This window comes from Musca autumnalis, unplaced genomic scaffold, assembly GCF_047663935.1.
Source record: "Musca autumnalis isolate F117 unplaced genomic scaffold, ASM4766393v1 scaffold_1, whole genome shotgun sequence".
NCBI classification, from domain to species: domain Eukaryota; kingdom Metazoa; phylum Arthropoda; class Insecta; order Diptera; family Muscidae; genus Musca; species Musca autumnalis.
This window is the reverse complement of record NW_027411644.1, coordinates 191136199-191157161: the sequence shown is the minus strand read 5'-3', so window position 1 is coordinate 191157161 and position 20963 is coordinate 191136199. Positions and strand designations below refer to the sequence as shown.

The following is a 20963-nucleotide window of genomic DNA, read 5'->3' as shown; positions in this document are numbered from 1 at the left end:
TTTATAATTATTTGTTTTAATTTTTTTTTGTTTTCTGGGTGAACGTTAAGGTTTAATATCCCAACTTAGGGGTTAGACACGGCACTTGATTCTCACGCGCTTTTTAGGTTCTAGGCCCTTTTATATCCTGGGAAATGACGCTACAATTTTCCCCTACTTTCCAATAATTTTCTTTTATTTTCCTTCAGTTTATTTATTTTCTTTTACCCCCAGGTACTACTAAACCTGTCATACTTCAGGGTTGTATTTCGTCATATGTTATCATTCTCCATTACCCTACTCAAACACAGCCCTGCAATTGGCACCACTTTTTATTCACCAGCATCTACTTGCCGTTTCCGCGCCTCATTTTTAAAACGTTGTCTCGTTTGATCGGTCGTGCGAAGAAATTTTGTCGGGTTTTTCGTTTCTTTTTTTATTAAAAAAACTGCAAAGACCACGCAACAGGTTATATGTCAAATAAATCCTCACAAAGAAGGTTAACCCGGCAAAAAGGCTCTAGTGTGTACGGCGTTTAATAGTACGTTTATATATAAACGGATTCAACAAACCCACTGGGTTTTAAATGTCAATTCCATTACATATACGTCAAACAAATCCTGATAATGAAGGTTAACCCTCCAAAAAGCTCTAATATAAACAGCATATAATAAACATATGCTTCTTTGATCTCAAAAACAAAATATTGAACCACCTTCTCCTTTTTCAATGAAATTTTGCAAGAATTCTACTTTCTGTGAGAAATTATGCATTTAGTGGAATGATGTGGAAACATTCAAATTGAACATGTAACGAATTTTCATTCATGTTTTCCAAAATATTCAATCAAATGTGAAAAATATTAGTTTTATATATTCCAATAATTTATAGACATTTTCTTGTTTTGTTCACATGTACCGGTGACAGTAATGCTAAGTTTACATTTACGAAATCCACTCGATTTCAACTGTCAATTCCATAGCTCAAACGTCAAATGAAATCTCATCTGGATTTCATTTGACGTTTAACCTATGGATTTGACAGTTGAAATCGAGTGGATTTCGTAAATGTAAACCAAGCATAACGTTACAAACAAAAACAAATTCCTTTGTGGTTGTTGTTAAGTTGTATTTGTTGTAGTATTTACTTTACCTTATATTTGTTCTACCATGTAGAAATGCTGAGATTTTTTTCTTAATTTTATTTTTCTTCTACAAACCGGCAACAAACAACAATTTTTTTACATTTTATACAAAAAGATATTAAGAGGTCTTTCATTTTGTTGGTTTACGATAGGCAATTTAGCTACGAGAAATTTCTCGCAAATTTATGCTCAATAACTCGATCATTTTAATCGATAACGAAAATTGTCATCCCAGCTTTGAGTACTCGGTAGAGCTGGCAAAAAATCGATGGCACTATCGATAATATCGATTATTATTTAAAAATTCAATATCGATAGATAGTTTTGCCTATCGATATTATCGGAATAGAAACCCATAACCTGAAATCCATTGAAATATATATAAATTTGGCTGCTTTTCGGTTATATGTGTGTAAGTCCGTAGTCTCACGTACACATTTTTTGTTAAAATAAAATGTACTTTTTACATTTTTTATAAAATAAAAGCAGTTGTTTATTCCCCTTTACATTTCTGTGAACTACTTTTGCATAATTTCAAAAAAATCATTGACATTTCCGCCATTTTCATCTACAAATTAATGGCGATGACAACTTATCGATAATATCGATAGCAATCGATATTTTAAAACATTATATCGAAAATATCTAATGTTGGGAATATCGATGGTTTGCCAGCTCTAGTACTCGGTTCGAATCAACTCGATAGCTGTGTTCCAGAACCTGCAAAATAGTACTATTTAGTACTATTTTTAAAATTTTTTGATAAAATGCGTTCCCGTACTACAAAAATTGGCAAAATTTTTTATTCTCTTTAAACAAAAATGGCTCGGAATGGCTTTCTCTTCTACTATTTTCTACTACACAAATTTGGGTGTGTAGAAAGTTGTAAATTCGTCAAACAATATATTTGACATTTGTTCAAAGGAAAAAATAATAATTTAAAAAATAATTTGACTACGAAATAATCAAATTCTATATTTAATAACGAAATAACACTTCAAGGCAATTACAGATGCAGTGATAACTACAATCCGCGGTGTTACGTATTAAAATTCGCAGGAATTTTTCATTAATTAACAGTTTTTTTGAAGTTTGACGAATCAATTCAATCATGTTTATGGTGAATGCTTTGTAATACGAAATCTTCCACAAGTGCAGCATCCACAAGCCGTTACGTGAAATACAAAAATACGTAATCATTACCGTAACCGTTCGAGGTTTGGACATTTTAGGAAAATGTGTATACCACTGTCATTTGCCTTTGCAACAGCAAGATCCGCCATGTTGTCCAGATTTATTCTTAACTTTCAGTAGAAATATCGCTTCTAATGGCGTAGAATAGACACTTCCTAGAGAGCAATGTTGTAAGAAGTTTTTAAATCTCGTAAGATCTTTAACGTGTGCAAGATGGTGATGCAAATTCAGGAATTGTAGAAGAACCTATCGTTGTTCCATCACGTACCGACTGGAATGTCTGTTTGCAAGGAAACGCAAGATGGTGTTCGCTATAGAGCCAAATGTGTCATTATCAATTTAAATGTATTTTAAATTTTCTTTAAATACTTTATATTTTGTTTCACAATGTAATTGCATTTTATAAATCAGATGAACATCATCATACATTTAGCAAAGAAACGCAGGTTTTCATAAAAATATTGTTTTTTATTTTAAATAAAAAAGGAAAAGCTTGACCAGCAGAATGCCGTTTGCAAACATTGGGTTTTGCTGCAGATTAGTCGTTACTAAGGTCATTGATGATTTAACACAAAATTTCGATATTTTGCCTGGAGAGATTTTAATCTTAAAATTTCGTACTACATACAGCTGTATAAGTGATCAGAGGAATGCGTAAAATCGGTGTTGGTTCCTGTAGTTAATTTGCAAGTGTCCTTTCATGTTAAACAATTAAAATAAAACAAATTCTTAAAAATTTATATTTGTTGTTATGTTTTTGGCAGACGTCATTTTTTTATATGAACCATTTAAACATTTTCCAAGTTTTCCGTTCCCATACTTTTTGAAAATATATCTGCTCTGGGAGCAATTTTGACAGTTTGCTCTTTTACTACTTTTGCCATTAGAAAAGTACTGGAACAAAGCTCATATCGAATCACATAATAGCTGTGTTCCCTTACTTACCTGAGGTTACCATTTTTACCATTTGTTACCATTTTTAACCTGCAAAGCGTTCCTTAATCCCAAAAAGTGGCAAAACTGGAAGCAATTTTTAAGAGAGTGAGAGTGGAGAGAGGGATTGAAATGGCTTTCTCTTCTACCACAGGCTACCAGCAAAATTTCTGCAGGTAAAAAATGGCAGAACTGATTTTTCGACTTTTGTTTGACGATTATTTCACAATGAAAAAGAAAATGGACGAAAAACAGAAGAAAAAGTCGAACGCTGACAAAACTAAATTAAAAACTGTGAAATAAAAGACGAAAATTGATTTTGTATGTTTCTTTTTGACATTGCTGCCAGATCTACCATTTTTCCGTTCTTTTACTTTTCTGCATGGTAGAACAAATACAAGGTAAAGTTAATACTACAACAAATACAACTCGAACAACAACCACAAAGGAATTTGTTTTTGTTTGTAAACCTTAGTGTGAACGTAATTGTAAACAAAACAAGGAAATGTCTATAAATTATTGGAATTTAAAAAACTAATAATTTTTCACATTTGATTGAATATTTTGGAAAACATGAATGAAAACTCGTTAGATTTTCAATTTGAATGTTTCCATATCATTCCACTAAATGCATAATTTCTCGCAGAAAGTAGAATACTTGCAAAAATGTTTCGGGTCGCTGGTAATTCATTGAAAAAAGAGAAGATGTTTCAATCATTTGCTTTTGAAAACAAAAAAGCACATGTTTATTAGGGCTTCATTCTTTTCAAGTTTAAGAGAATACCACACATATTAACAAATATTGTACCGCCTCTATAAGCGGTGTTTTAGTGTGCGGCATGTCGTTCGGACCTGGAGGAGGTTACATGTCAATGATATGAAGCCGTCTTTATGGGAAATAGTTTTTTTTCTGATGAATAAATTTGTTCTTCAAAAATATATATCCCTAATATACATCGAACATAGAAATAAATACATAAAATGTCGAATGGAATTTGACACTAACACTACAACCCAGTTCAGTCAGCTGGGTATTGCTGCTACCTTTTCTTGTTCTACCATCACTTTTCTGGTAAAAATGTTCATGAGAGAGTAATTTTGACACTTTTCTCTTTTACCACCCTTACCATTAAAAAAGTAAAGGAACAATGCTAATGTGTGTTCGTTTACTCAAAATTTTTACAAATTGTTACTGGATGTTGTTCGTTTACTCTACAGTACAATGCAAAAGATGTTATGCTATGTATACGTTTACGAAATCCACTCGATTTCATCTGTCAAATCATAGGTTAAACGTCAAATGAAATCCAATGGATTTCAGATGAGATTTCATTTGACGTTTGAGCTATGGAATTGACAGATGAAATCGAGTGGATTTCGTAAATGTAAACTTAGCATTAGTCGATTGCAAGAAGTTGCTGGACTTGTACAAATCTGTACAAATTGTTGAGTAAATGAACACACCTATAATTAGGCCCCAGGTTCAAACAAATTGTGAAAACCAAGGTGTAATTGCTTATTCTGTAAGAATTACCATAACTGAATATGTAACAGCTTGTACTGTTTATTTGATATTTTGGATCATTAACTAAAAAAGCGAAAAATGAATGGGAGGCCAAGTTTTCTTAACAGACTCAGCTTCAAGCTACATAACATAGGTAAAAAAGCAGATGATCTGATAGCACCTTAAACAAACCAATAGAAACATATTAGCTCTGTTCCTTTACGTGCAAGAATCTTCATGTTTTACAACTTTTTACTCGAAAAGCGTTCCTTTACTTCAGACACTATACAATTCATATGGAAGTAGGTTACAACTTTTGCTACTTTTGCCAGTTTTACCATGTTCAAAAGTAAAGGAACAGACCAATTGTAATCACGTGTTGCTATGCCCTACTCTTGTGCCAGGCACTGAAAATAACACATGAAAATATTTTAATATTTTCTCCCTTCTTACCCATAAGCTCAAAAATTTTCTTAGTCTGGCACAAGACCTACCTTCTAATGATTCCCAGCAAAAAAATTTGGAAGTTGTGCAATTGGAGTTATGATTTCACAACATCGTTCGATGCAGTCCACACGGAGTTATGAATAATGCACTCCGTTGGATATAATTTATAAGCAGTTGCTTTAGAGATCCCTACAAAAAAAAAGAAAAAAACCAAACACAGTTGGTTGATCCCTACCCACCTCTGCGAAATCATTTATTCTAAAAATAAGAGAGAGTGTATACATTTCTAAGAATTTGTAATAAAATAAAGAAAAAAGCTTATGTTGCAAATGTGATGGGAAGGCAACATAAAAAATCTTAAAGCGGGGTACACACGATCAGTTTTGGCTGTCGATTTTTCAAAAATATAGATAAATGTCAAACCGTCCAGCAACCACAAAATATTTTGTGGTTGCCTGATGACTGACAAAAATGAATGGCCATACTGGCAAGCAACCGATTATTTGAGCAAAACTGACAGTCAAAACTGATCGTGTGTACCCCACTTTAGGATAATCAAGCAAAATCAGATGCGCGTAGATTAAATGGAAAACGGAGAAAGTAAATTCAAAAGTGATTGAATTTAATGCAAACTTTTTCAATTAGTGTTTATATAATAAAGTTTTTTGTATTTTTGTTTTACACAAATAATAAATGCATTTTATTTATTCTGGGATATTTCGCAATGGCTTGCATTTTCATTGCATCTTTAGATTGATCAAAAACACAATCCGAAGAGTGCCTTTTAATTCAATCCAAACGACTATATCGAAAGCTTTGATTTGGATCGAAAACGGAGTGCATCCTAGCTGTGTGCTGTGGAAGCAAAATAGAGTGCATCCTTGCTGCGCGCTCCCTTGTAAAATTCATAAGTGAATTCATAGGAAAAGATGTACTCCAACGGCAAATGTACTGTACACTTGTAGTGATTAAACTGACCAAAATTTTGAAAGTTCATGTTTAGCAAAGATGCAAACCTTATTTTAGACTTATTCTACTAAAGAAATAATACTATTTTTTAGTTCATATGGCGCAAGACTTCTTGGCCAATTTTATCTTGTTTTTAGAACTTTTTTGACAATATGTCACAGTTAATATATGGTCAAAACAATGAATATATTTATAATGCCATATATTTTTGGGCGTATCATTTATCAAATAATTCAAAACTACAGCGAATGTTATGAAATTCAGTGATATCACTTCGGTAAGGCCAAAAGAAAGCGAATACAATGGAAAACCCTAGAAATATCATAACATTTAATTTTCAAATATCTTAACATTATAATTTTCAAAAATATGCAAAAATCCGATGTCTACATTTCGCAAAGAATTTCTGAAGGCTGAGAACTAATGCTGAGCAATAGTTAGTCTATCCATCAAGAAATTCTAGCACCTAATCGAGGTTATGTAAGAATAATTTTGGCGCCCAATCGTCGGACTTCACTTATAGAAATTCTTTATCTTCTCATAAATTTACCAGGAACAAAAGAATCTCTGGAATCCAGTCTTAACTTCGTTTAAAATGTGCCTCATCGAAATAATGGCTTTAGGGCAAAAGTGTGTTTGGAAGAAATCTGTTTCAGAAAACTTGGAGTCGACTTAGTTATGTCCGTTCTTCTGGGTAGTCGCCTGATGAGCACGAAAATTCTCAAACAGATCAACCGATTCGGTCCAAAATTTGGCCTTCGTGATATTTTGATCTATCTACTTTTTCGGCAAACTTCCGCAGAGTATTTCAAAAATTTTCAGCTAAGTGCCGATTAAGACCTCTCTGGATAAGCTGTGTAAGCTTAAGACCCCAATGGTCATGGCTTTACTCCCTTTATGCTAATAATTAGTTATAAGTAAAAATATAAAATAAATAAATTAATAAATAAAAAAAAAACTCTCTGGAAACGCATTGCTTTTTTGCAACAAATGTTCTCGGGGCTCCTATTACTACCGTACAGGTTTTTCAGAGGCAAGTCTATACTTCCAGAGAAAATGTGTAGTGGCTAGTGCACACGACAACTTTCGAACCGGATACTGCGTTGGTCCAAACTTTGTTTATCACAATATTTCAGCGAGCCTTATATATGTATACAAAATTCGATGGTGCTTTTCGGTCTAATTCTTCTGGTATTTTCCCCCCAAATTTCAAGAATTTTAGCTAAAGTGGTATGCGCGAGTTTTCTTGAACGAAGCAACAGATTTGGTCCAAACTTTGGATTTAGTAATATTTTTTCCAAACTTAGTTTTTGCTCGAAAATGAGCAATACTGGGGTACCTCCCTCACAAACATTCAAAATAGTTGTTTAAGTGCAGTTTAGAGCGGTATCATGTTTATCGTGGGCAAGTCCATATTTCCTGACATAAGAGTCAAAAGGTGAAATACTGTGGCGAACTGAAATGACTGGTGGGCGCAATATCTTTTAAAAGAATGACTCCCAAAATAAGATCTACTCCAAAAATGAACTATGTCGGTCCGGTCCATTTCTCCATACATTCTCCGCAACAGTTGTGATCAATGATACAAATCCATATTTTGTTTGCAAGTTCATACGTCCGAAAATGGCTTCAAATTTCTGAAAATCTCCCAATGCATAGTTTGTGGGTTTAAGGATTTTGGCTGTGTAGCCGCTATTCGATCTGTCTATAGATGAAAGTTTCAACTCACACAGACTCAGGGTATATTCCTGTCTGCAAAGTCGAGTGGTACTTGTTGAGATTTTGACGAAGAAGAACCTGTTTCCGATCAGTTTTTAGATTTCGTTTGTCGTCACAAGGTCCTTTACCGAAGCAGGAAAAATTAACATTTTTAGAAATGTGCATCCATTGAAAGTACTTCCCAAAAATACAATTGCTGTGGGTTTCTATGACGTTTTCTTCTGGTTTTATTCAAATAGTAATCCACAGAAAAATCTCTGAAGATGAAATTCTTTGTAATTTTGGACTAAAAACCGCTAAACCGATTTTCCTGAAATTTTCAGAGTATATCACTACATGGCCTGAAGGTAACAGAGGCTATAAAAATTTCTGAAATTCCGCGTTGATCCGGAGATATATCATCAGAATCGGAGGTACCTCCAAAAAATTTAGATTTTTATGCAAGTATCTATAGAATGGTAACAGATAATGTCTCCCAATTTTGGATGTGTGCAGGAATTTGGTCTAGAAATAAATCGGTCTAAAATGGTCTAGAATTCAAATCGGCTCAGATTTGGATATAGCGCCTATATACACTCCACGTCAGTAGAATAGAACACCTAAATTTTTGTTAATGTTAGCTTATTTATCCCAAAACGAATGCATCTGCGTTTTTAATCTTGTGGGGATTTAAAGACTATGATGTTCCGTATCAAACACAGAAAAAATTATGTTTCTAGCTCTTCGCGAAATGATTTTCTGATCAATTTTCCGATAGTACTATGAAAAATAGACATTTATTTTTGGTCATCAGGATAGAACATTCACTTTATTTTCGCGAATTTTTGAGATATTAAAGCCGAATTTTCTTTCAGTCGATAAAACGGGGCTTTCTAATCATTTTTCACCAATAAAACCATATAAATAATTCCGCGGACGCCGAAATAACAGCGTAAACGGGTTTAAATTGACAGATAATTGAAACATCTCGGAATATCAATAAGAGTCGCGCAGTTATGTCATAGTTCTTCACAATAAGATAGATTATGACACAGACAACCTCGACGGATACGTTCGAGTGCTTCGGATGCTGATAACATAGACTATTTTCAAAATAATTATGAAAAACGTCAAAATTTCTTATAAAAACCTTGATGTTTTGTTTAATAAAATTATTTTTCCGCGAACAAGTCTGCCGTTTAAAGTTTTGGAAATATGCTCCACATTTAGAGGAAGATCATCTGATATGAAAACAACCGCTATTTTAATACACTGAGCGAAATTTTAGCACATTTTTCAAATTGAACACACCCTTGGGATTTTGCATTTTATATGTGTTCTTATTTCGGCGTCCGCGACTGTTCTCAATAGTGTTATGTTCCATTAATAATGGACCAGGTTATACACTCCATACCAGATTTTACGAAGTAGTCGTTTTTTTAACTGAAGTCGCTTGTAAAAGCCCCGTTTTCGCGGGAATGACTGTGTTCATGAAAATTGAGGTTTTAGGTTGCGTAAGTTGCTTTTAAAAAGTACTAAAATTTCGCTCAGTGTATTAAAATAGCGGTTGTTTTCATATCAGATGATCTTCCTCTAAATGTGGAGCATATTTCCAAACCTTTAAACGGCAGACTTGTTCGCGGAAAAATCATTTTATTGAACAAAACATCAAGGTTTTTATAAGAAATTTTTACGTTTTTCATAATTATTTTGAAAATAGTCTATGTTATCAGCATCCGAAGCACTCGAACGTATCCGTCGAGGTTGTCTGTGTCATAATCTATCTTATTGTGAAGAACTATGACATAACTGCGCGACTCTAATTGATATTCCGAGATGTTTCAATTATCTGTCAATTTAAACCCGTTTACGCTGTTATTTCGGCGTCCGCGGAATTATTTATATGGTTTTATTGGTGAAAAATGATTAGAAAGCCCCGTTTTATCGACTGAATGAAAATTCGGCGTTAATATCTCAAAAAATTCGCGAAAATAAAGTGAATGTTCTATCCTGATGACCAAAAATAAATGTCTATTTTTCATAGTACTATCGGAAAATTGATCAGAAAATCATTTCGCGAAGAGCTAGAAACATAATTTTTTCTGTGTTTGATACGGAACATCATAGTCTTTAAATCCCCACAAGATTAAAAACGCAGATGCATTCGTTTTGGGATAAATAAGCTAACATTAACAAAAATTTAGGTGTTCTATTCTACTGACGTGGAGTGTATATTTTCGGCCGATTTCATGTATTTTATGCATTAAACACGCTATGTAGGTCCACTTTCAATGAAATTTGGAATGTGTGACGGAATTGGGTCTAGAAATAAATTTTTCAAATTATATTGAAATCGGTTAAGATTTGGATATAGCTCCCATATATTTTTTCCTCCGATTTCATGTATTTGATGCAACAAACACGCTTTATATACCCGATTTTAATGAAAGTTGCAATGAGTGACGAAAAATTGGCCTACAAATAAATTTGTCAAAATATATTTTACCTTATTCAGGGTAGCGAACCGCACCGGGCTCTGCTAGTAAAATATAAACAATGACCTCAAGCTCAATAATCTTGATTTTATTAACATTCGAAAGGTCAAACAAAACATGAAAATTCGGCATAAAAATCCTTTTGTCGAATAGACATTTAGGACACTGCGGTGGGACAGAAATAATATAAAAAAAATAGTATTTTTATTGCAAATTTCAAACATAATAAAGAATTAGTAATTGTTATGAATTTCAAAATAGTTCATTATAACAACGTGTTAGAGAAAATATACAAATACTTAAAACCACAAAGATTAAGTAACAGTTTTACATTTTATTGTTGAATTGCTCTTATAAAAAAAATTTAAAAACGAAATATCGCAAACAAACGTTCAATAAACACTAATATACGTATTGTTCTGAACTCAGTAACACCGTTAGCCTAAAATTCCGATTAAACGACACCTTAAAACTTAACAAGAACTATGCATAAAATTGCTCAAAAAGCCGAACTTGTTCATTATTATTATATTTTCAAATATGTTGGACAATAAGTGTCTTCTATATTTAACTATACACATTTCATTCATTTCATCCATAAATTCTGAATAATTTTGTATTTTCAATATATTTTTATATGTTTCTATTTTCAAAATTAAAGAGAAAGAGAGACATGTCAAAACAATGTTTGTGTATACAGACTTTCTGTTATTTGTTTCCTTCTTGTTTCTGATTTTTTACGCGATTTTGAACTAATAGACAAGAAATGTGTGTGGAAGAAGAAGGAAGGAAGGAAACATAGCCATCTTCCTTCTGCATCTATATAAAATGTTTAGTTCATTAATTTCCATTCATCTTTTTCCTTCTTTCTAAAAATGTTTGTTTTTTCAACAATTTTTTCAATTTTGATTTTAGAATTGTTATTATTTTGAGCAAATTTGACGTTTCTTATGATTTTATGTAACACCTTCTTATTGCACCCTGATCAGAAGCAAGCAAGGTAAGCAGGCGAGGCAGCTTATGTACCCAGGCCTTTATTTCCTCCAAAAATAAAAAAGAGTGTATACATTTCTGTTAACTTGTTATAAAATAAAGAAAAAAAATTAAGTTGCGAACATTTTTGCGATAATTCACGAGACGGAAATTTTTAATGGAGTGGTGTTGGAGTCCCTGTCGAAGGCTGAACTAGTGATGGGAAGGCAACATAAAAAACCTTTAGGGTGATGAAGCAAAATCAGATGCGCTTGGATTGAATGGAGAATGGTGGAAGTAAGCTCAAATGTGATTGAATTTAATGAAAACTTCTTTAATTTGTTTTTATATAAAAAACTTCTTTGTATTTATTTATTCTGGGATATTTCGTAATGGCTTGCATTTTTGTGTTTGGTTTACATTTACGAAATCGACTCGATTTCAACTGTCAATTCCGTTGGTCCCGGTCCACACTAGCTTGAATTTCATTAAAAGATTTCATGAAATTAGGTGTTCTTAAATCGAATTCTCCACTACAGCAATTTTATGATTTTACTCTGCTATGGACGTCGATCTAGAGCAATGTCGTGCTCTGATATTGTTTAAGTTACGAAGTTTTTCGGCAATTCACACACACACGATCCGAACGCAACGAAAGAGCACACAAATGTTTTGATTTGTTTTTGTTTTGCAGCATGCGTGCATACAACGTTACTAACACACTGTCAAAAGTTGCAAATATTAGGTGTGTTCGTTTACTCAACAATTTGTACAAATTTGTACAAGTCCAGTAACTTCTTGTAATCGACTAAAGTCTTTTGCATTGTACTGTAGAGTAAACGAACACATACATATATTGAGAATTTTGTGTGCCCTCTTCTTGGTCGGCTGTGATCTAGAGCAATGTCGTGCTTTGATATTGTTTAAGTTACGAAGTTTTTCGGCAATTTACATACACACGACCCGAACGCAACGAAAGAACACACAAATGTTTTGATTTGTTTTTGTTTTGCAGCATGCGTGCATACAACGTTACTAACACACTGTCAAAAGTTGCAAATATTGAGAATTTTTTGTGCCCTCTTCTTGGTCGGCTGTGATCTAGAGCAAACCCGTTCGGTGGTATTGATATGGTTACGAAGTTTTTCGGCAAATCACCCACACGCGACCCGAACGCAAAGTAAGAGAGCAAATGTTTTGATTTTTTTTACTTCAGTCTTGTACTGAATGTCATGCAAGCGGGTTGATGCCGCTTTATTTGTTTTTTTGGGTACACTGAAAAGATTTTGCAGTTGTACAGCAAATATGTGGAGGGAAGAATTTGAAAATGATTTTTTGTTTTGTATTAATATTTTTAATGACGCAGAATGCCTCGTCTGCAATGCAACAACTGTGAGGTAGAAATCGATGTTGTTTAACAATTTTAATTTTTTTATCTAAATTTACCCGAATTTCGTTAATTTTATTATATTTAAGTTAAGAACCTAATGTAAAAATATAAAAAAGAACGAAATCGCTATCATTAATTAACTCTTAGCAATCGCAGTTTTAATAAAAGAAACTGAAGTGGATACTTTTGACAGGGATTCACTGTATATTATTCTTATATTTTTTCTTTTTGAAAATTTTGCCTTTTTAGGCGAAGATCATTTTAAAGCATAGTACACACTGACCAACAAAACTGACAGTCAACGAGGTCTTTTTCGGTAATAACAAAGTCAAGGTGAATAATAACTTTCCTATTCGTTAAATAATACATGACATATTGTATTTCAAATGTTTTTAGGTAAACAAATGATTTTAATTGCCATAAAATTGTCCTTAAAATACGTTGACTGACAGTTTTGACTGTCGGTGTGTACTCCGCTTTAGTATTATTTTTTTTTTTTCATTTATTAATCGAGTTTTTTTATGATCTATAATGCAAATGAAAAAGGAAAACCGACGATTCGAACCCACACACCCACCACTATGTTTGGCTCTGAACGCTAACACGCCGTGACAACTTTTTTCCTGTGTTTTTCATTTCATACTCAATATGAAAATCATCACCCTGTTCTGTTCTGTCAGTGTAATTTTACCCACACATAAACAGTTTAAGCGCTCGCTCTTCTTGGTCGGTATGATCTAGAGACGCATAATTTCATATCAAAAGTTCAGTGAAATTACTGTTGTGTGGCCCGGGACTTATACTATGTTTACATTTACGAAATCCACTCGATTTCATCTGTCAATTCCATTGTGTATACGTCAAATGAAAACTCATCTGAAACCGATTGGATTTCATTTGACGTTTGAGCAATGGAATTGACAGTTGAAATCAAGTGGATTTCGTAAATGTAAACATAGTGTTAAACGTCAAATGAAATCCAATGGGTTTCGGATGAGTTTTCATATGACGTAAAAGGAATTGACAGTTGAAATCGAGTGGATTTCGTAAATGTAAACCAAGCATTAGACTGAATAAAAATGAAATCCAAAGAATGTCTTTAAATTCAATTCAAAGTACTGCATCAAAAGCCGTTATTTGAAAACAACAACCACATGAAAACTTCAAGAACAAACTTGGCATTACTTACTCATTTTTCACGTGGTTGTTGTTTTCAACGCGCAACGCGTCGCACAACGGACCGTATGTATTCGGCCCTTTAAAGCGCTCGGCACATACGGTGCGTTGAGCGTCGCGCTGCAACAACCACATGAAAAATGTGTAAGTGATGCCAAGTTTTTTGAAAAACAACAACCATGGTACAATAATACAGGTAGCATTATCAAGCCAGCTGATGGTAACATAATGTGTCAATTGCATTGAATTGATGTCAAATTTTGACATCTTATGTTACCAACAATTGCCGATGCGACTACCTGTGTATTTGTACCATGACAACATAGCTGGCGCATTAAGCGCTCGGCACATACGGTGCGTGGAGCGTCGCGCTACAACAACCACATGAAAAATGTGTAAGTGATGCCAAGTTTTTTGAAAAACAACAACATGGCGGACGCATTAAAGTTAAACATCATTTAACTTTTTTGGGACAACGCATGTCCCAACGTGTCACTAAACGGACCGTATGTGCCGAGCGCTTTAAAGTTAAATATAATTTAACTGTTTTGGGACAACGCGTGTCCCAACGTGTCACTAAACGGACCGTATGTGCCGAGCGCTTATGGCCCCGGCACATACGGTCCGTTTTGTGACACGTTGCGCGTTGAAAACAGCAACCACATGAAAAATGTGTAAGTGATGCCAAGTTTGTTATCTAATTTTTCATGTGGTTGTTGTAGCGTAACGATCAACGCGCCGTATGTGCCGAGGGCTTTAAGCGTCAGCCATATTGTTGTTTTTCAAAAAACTTGGCATCACTTACACTTTTTTCATGTGGTTGTTGTAACGCAACGCACAACGCACCGTATGTGCCGAGCGCTTTAGGGCGATGAAGCAAAATCAGATGCGTTTGGATTGAATGAAGAACGGTGGAAGTAAGCTCAAATGTGATAAAATCATGGTGGAATAAAAAGGTGTAACGCCAAAAACAGCTGATCTTCATACCAGTTGTCAAAATGCGTTATTGTGAATAAAATCACATACAAAATGTAAACAAGCAATTCACAGTAATGCATTATTGTGAGCAAATTTGACGTTTCACATGAAAGAAAGTGTTACTTCTTATTCCACCATGGATTGAATTTAATGAAAACTTTAATTTGCGTTTATATAATAAAGTTCTTTGTATTCCTGTTTTACACAAATAATAAATGAAATTTATTTATTCTGGGATATTTCGTAATGGCATGCATTTTTATTGCATTTTTGTGCTTGGTTTACATTTACGAAATCCACTCGATTTCAACTGTTAATTCCATTGCTTAAACGTCAAATGAAATCCAATGGATTTCGGATGAGTTTTCATTTGACGTATACGCATTGACTGTTGAAATCTAGTGGATTTCGTAATTATAAACCAATCATTAGACTGATTAAAAATGCAATCTGAATTCAATTCAAAGTACTGCATCAAAAGCCGTGATTTGGATAGAAAATGAAGTGCAACCTAGCTGTGTGCTGTGAAAGCAAAATGGAGTGCATCCTAGCTGCGCTCTTTCTTGTAAAATTCATAAGTAAAGATGTACTCCAACGGTACTTGTACTGATTAAACTGCATCCACGCATGCAAAATTTTGCTGGAGAATAGCTCTGTTCCTTTATATAATTGGCTGGTATGTCGACTTTGATATTTCTTCCAGTTTTTTTGTGTTTCCTCAATTTTTCCTTTCCTGTATTTTTTAAACAAAGTTGTTGGTGGAACTCATTTTTCACAATTCGCTCTTTTACCACTTTTACTAGTCGTGTACACCAGACAGTTTGTCTGTGTTTAGACACACAAATTTCTCGGGAAAGTAAATTGAGTTTTTGGGAGAGAGCGGAGAGGAAAGAGCTCCTCAATACTCTTTCCTACCCCCTATTGCCTAAAAACTGAATTTACTTTCCCGTGTGTCTAAACACGGACTTTGTCTTCAAATACAACTCAGATTTACTAACACATACATAAGCTCTGTTCCAGAACTAAAAAGTTTTTACAATTTTTACCACTTTTACACATTTTTCGTTCCCGTACACAAAATTTGTATGAAAATCGTTTACGACTTTTACAACTTTTACGACTTTTACCACTTTATAAAGTACGGGAACAGGCCAATACATTTGTCGGCTGTCTCCGAGCTGTCCATAATTTTTTTCAAAGACAGCAGGGTTAACAAATTTTTGACATTTTTGTGAAAAATAAGTGAGTTGATAATTTAAATGTGTTGAAAACAAAAGAATAAGTACAAAAACAAAATATGTGAACGGAAAACAAAAAGAAATCGACTATTTTCATTCATAATTTTACAACTGGTTTTGCAGTTGTCGGGACGCCTACGTCACACAGTCAAGTTTTGGGATTTTGACAATCATTACATGAACTCAACTGTCCTGGGGCTCAATTCTGTTTCTATGAAAATGTGAAATGAAAACTTTTATAAAGGAGAAAACTGTCAAATGAAAAAAATTATAAAGGAAATATTTTTCATTTCAAATTTTCATAGAACAAGAATCTAGCCCCTGGCATTTGTAAACGCAGGGTTACCATTAAAAAAAGTACGAGAACACACATATGGTCTGTTCCTTTACTTCTGAAAATGGTAAAACCGGCAAAAGTAGTAAAAGTTGAAAACTGCTCCCATATGAATTGTATTGTGTCTGAAGTAAAGGAACGCTTTTCGAGTAAAAAGTTGTAAAACTTGAAGATTCTTGAACGTAAAGGAACAGGGCTATAAGGGCGAAACCTTCAAAAGTACAAAAAAAACACGTATTTCAAATTGAAAACAACAACAAATACATGTATTTTGTTTTTGTATTTTTGAACGCACACGCAACACGCAGAGCTATTGGTTTCGCTCTAATAGGTCTGTTCGTTTATTAAATAATTTGTACAAATTTGTACAAGTCCACTAACTTCTTTTAATCGACTAAGGTCTTTTGCATGGTACTGTAGAGTAAACGAACAACATCCAGTAACAATTTGTACAAATTGTAAGTAAACGAAGACACAAAATTAAGATAGAGCGATTATCACGATCATAGGCGCTAATGTAAACGTAATCTTAATTAATTGCATGGTACAATAATACAGGTAGCATTATCAAGCCAGCTGATGGTAACATAAGGTGTCAATTGCATTGAATTGATGTCAAATTTTGACACCTTATGTTACCAACAATTGCCGATGCGGCTACCTGTGTATTTGTACCATGATTAATTGCTAGTCAATCCAAAGACAACGACCATGTTTGTCGCCGTTGATTATTTGTGATCGCCGACGAAAAAGTATACACCGGCTTTATACTAAAATGTTTTTAGTACACATTTGACAAGCCGACAAGCCACACTTGTTGATCTGTTTTTCCCGCATTTGTTTTCTCTGAATTGTTTAAACTTTAGTGTTTTTGGATTTTAAAATTCTTTTAAATAAATAAAATTAATGAAAAGCTACCAGAAAAAGTGATATTTCACCATTTTCGATATGGATAATACTCCAAAATTGCAACGGAGGTCTTCGTTATCTTTGAGTACACGCTTAAACAATAAACGACACAGTGGTAATTAAAAATGCCTGCCTGCTTGGGCAAATATTTATAGGGGTGTTTTTTTCTGTAAAGGATTTTAATGTTTTGTTTTCTTCATTGTTGGTTACAGCCTCACCACAGAACATTAAGAGGACAGCTGCTTCAAATAGTGCCTTAAATAGTCGTGATTCCACGACCATTAGAAGTGAGCTAACAAGATCACCATCCATTATTTCAATATCTTCAGATGGTGGGATAGAATGTTGTACACCACCTCCCAAAAAAATGGGAATGTATGTGGATGACTGTGGTGACTATTCACCGAAATTATTTGACAGTAGCTTTTCTCCGTCATGTCTTTTATCTCAAACACTGGCCATTGATAGTCCTGAAGTTGGTTGGAAATGGAGTCGATATTCTGCTGGCTCCAAAGAGGAATTGTCCTCAAGAACACCAGATTCTGCATATGCTGCAGATAGCAGCTTTACTTCGGCTGGTTCCAGTAGCACAGAAATAACGAATGCGCGCACCCGAGAACGTATGGCCTACGATGCAATGAGAGAACAGCAAATGAGAAAGGTGGAAAAGACACGGGCAGATCAAAAGCTTAAACAGCGGTGTGCAAAATTACAGGAACAACTTAAAAGCGCTGGAACGCAAAAATCTACATCTAGTCTAAGCGGTGGCAGTGGTGTGGAGAAATGTGAAACCGTCACTTCTTCATCTTCATCATCGACGACAACTACGGCGTTTACAGGTGATACTGTAATCAGTAACACACAGACCACAACTTCGACAGTTAAAATGGCATCACCCATGGATGTCAGTTGCAGCGTTGGAGAATCAATTGATGATTTTTTCAATGATTCTGATGAGGATTGTTTCTTATTGGCTGCTACGCAAGAAATAGAATCCAAAATGGTTACTAAAAGTGAAACAACGAATAATAAAAACAAGAACATCATTACTCCTAATATTTCCAGCACTGCACCAGCATTGTCGAAACTGGATAATAAGCTATCATCTACATCATCATCGAAAATGGATAATAAGTTATCAACCTATTCATCATCATCATCGTCATCGAAGCTGGATAATAAGCTATCATCATCATCATCTTCGAAAACGGATAATAAGTTATCAACCTATTCATCAACATCATCATCATCGAAGATAGATAATAAGCTATCAACTTTTTCATCAACTAAAGATAACAAACCAAGTTCAAAAGCATCACTGTCATTAAAGAAAGATAATAAGCCATCGGCTACCTCGTCATCAAATATTACCACTTCCTCGGAAGTGGCAAACACTTCAACTACATCCTGTTCGTCTCCAGCAACCATAGAAAAACGTTCTTCATTTTACATGAAGTTCTTAGAAGATGATTGTCCAGACGATTGGTTTGTATCCTTGGATGAAATCATTGAAAAAGCTACACAAAGTAAAAAACCTCGCACATCATTCCAACGTTATAAATCATTACCTGTGAATAATAACATTGATGTTTCGAGTGAAAGTCCAGTACCAAAAGTTATAACATACAGTGATCCTGTCTTAAATGGAGAAACAGCAAAGAAGGAGCAGGATACTTTTGTTGATAGTCCCAAAACAGCTGCAACATCGCTATCAATGAAATCGAAAATTAAGCGTCACTCAAGTAGTCATGCCCTAAGCCCTTCCAATACAAACTGTAAGTAAATCAAAAAGTATTTGGAAGTTTTTCCTTTAACATAAATAAGTTTCGCTGATCTTTTGAATGATAAAATTCTGATAAATTAAAATATATATGAATCTTTAATAATATTCCTTTAGGGAATTTTCATACTAGTAGTGGAACAAGTGTTTTTGTGCATGTTATGCGCTACACCGTGAAATTTAAAACCACATAATTAATGAAGGAAATCTCAAGTGGAATCGTTTTCAACAACCAATAATTTATATTTGTTTATAATAGAAAGATGTAGGTAGTCAAACTTAAGTGTCCATAAGACACATGTGTCTTACATGTGGCAGTAGCCACATATGCTTGTGGAAACGACAAACTAATGCAAGAGATTGCTTCTCGTAAAAATGCATTTTTGGTAAGATAACGATATGAACCCCGATGTTTGGTTCAATGTTTATAAATTGCCTTTGGGTATTGTACAGACTGTCTTATCTTTCTCAGAACATAATCGAAACAATGATTGAGATGATGGCAACATAAAAATTATTAATTTTAATACAATTTTTTATTTAACATTCGAAGTTGTCGTTATAGTTTTGTTGGGTTATATATTTCGGAAGAATTAACTTTTCAGAAGTGGTTATCATGCCAAGAACTTACTGCTGCAGAGTACATATTTGATGAGTTTCTATTAGCATTTTAGCTTTCACAATTTGACTTAACCCCAGAAGATTCGTAATCTATGATTTTAGGTGTAGAAGCAGCATCCATTCCCATTACATGATACCACATTTTTCTGTATCGCCTCCAAATTGCTCATGCAGTACATTGTTCCATCGAAACTAAATAGTATGAAAGGGATTTGGTGCTTACCATAGTGGGATGTAAACACATTGGGGGTTATTCTGAACGTAAATTCCCCGTGAATTTTCTCATCTTCTCCTTTAATTTGAAAAGGCTGAAAGTATAAGGTATAGCTATTGGATCTAAGCATAATATACATTAGCAAAAATTAATGACAGTCAATATTAAATCTAAATTGAGTCAATTAAGTATTTTGCCTATAATAGCGTTCCAATAGTCCATAGAGTATATTTTAGCGAGCAGAAGCTCCTCATACTTTCTTGTTTCGTGCTTATTTAAAATGTTTCCCTTTTTGTTTTCTTTACAGATCGTAGACGACAACATCAATAGATGAAGTAAGTAAACTAAGTCCACTTAATGCCAATCCAATAATGAAGTATGAATTTGAAGTACCAGATATTTTTTCGAGGAATGATATAAACGTTTTTTTTATTGAATTCAATGCACATGCCATGTTACTTTGTTATGAATAGATTTAGTTATTTTTTATTATTAATATTAATTTTTGTTAGTAGAATTTAAGTGCAGTATTCCTTGTAACATATTTATGCATTCTCAATTTATTTTCCTTAATTTTAACTGTGACTCGCTTATTGTTTTTTTTTAGTTTAACAAAAACACCACAAACATTACAACATTACAAATGAAAATATACATGAGCTGGAAGAAACAAAATAATAGTAAATGAAGGGAATTGTTTTTTTGAAATTCAAAGAAAATTGGTGCATGTTAGTTAGTAAACTAAAAAGAGATCAGGATTGTGATTGTATAGAATGGTTAGGTGAAGAGGCACTTTTAATATAACCAACGTTCATAGGAGTGTTAGGGGTTTTAAGGACAAATTAGTCAGATTAATTATAATTCGAATTCACTTATACATATATACGTTATACACTGTCAAAGTACCGTAAAAAGTGGTTAGCATTACTTTGAAAATCAACCAATGATGTTCTGCGGCTATGGCTAATAATCGCTATGAAACACGAGC

At 33.8% G+C, this 20963-nt stretch overlaps 1 protein-coding gene across 1 annotated transcript; it reads left to right on the top strand.

The window, feature by feature from the left end:
• The first annotated feature begins 17234 nt into the window (after positions 1–17234).
• Positions 17235–20661, top strand: LOC141388852 (uncharacterized). Its single transcript, XM_073959327.1, has 3 exons — positions 17235–17475; positions 17573–19135; positions 20283–20661. Exons 1-3 carry the CDS (start codon positions 17400–17402, stop codon positions 20303–20305), a joined length of 1662 nt encoding a protein of 553 aa, XP_073815428.1. The 5' UTR covers positions 17235–17399; the 3' UTR covers positions 20306–20661.
• Positions 20662–20963: the final 302 nt, after the last annotated feature.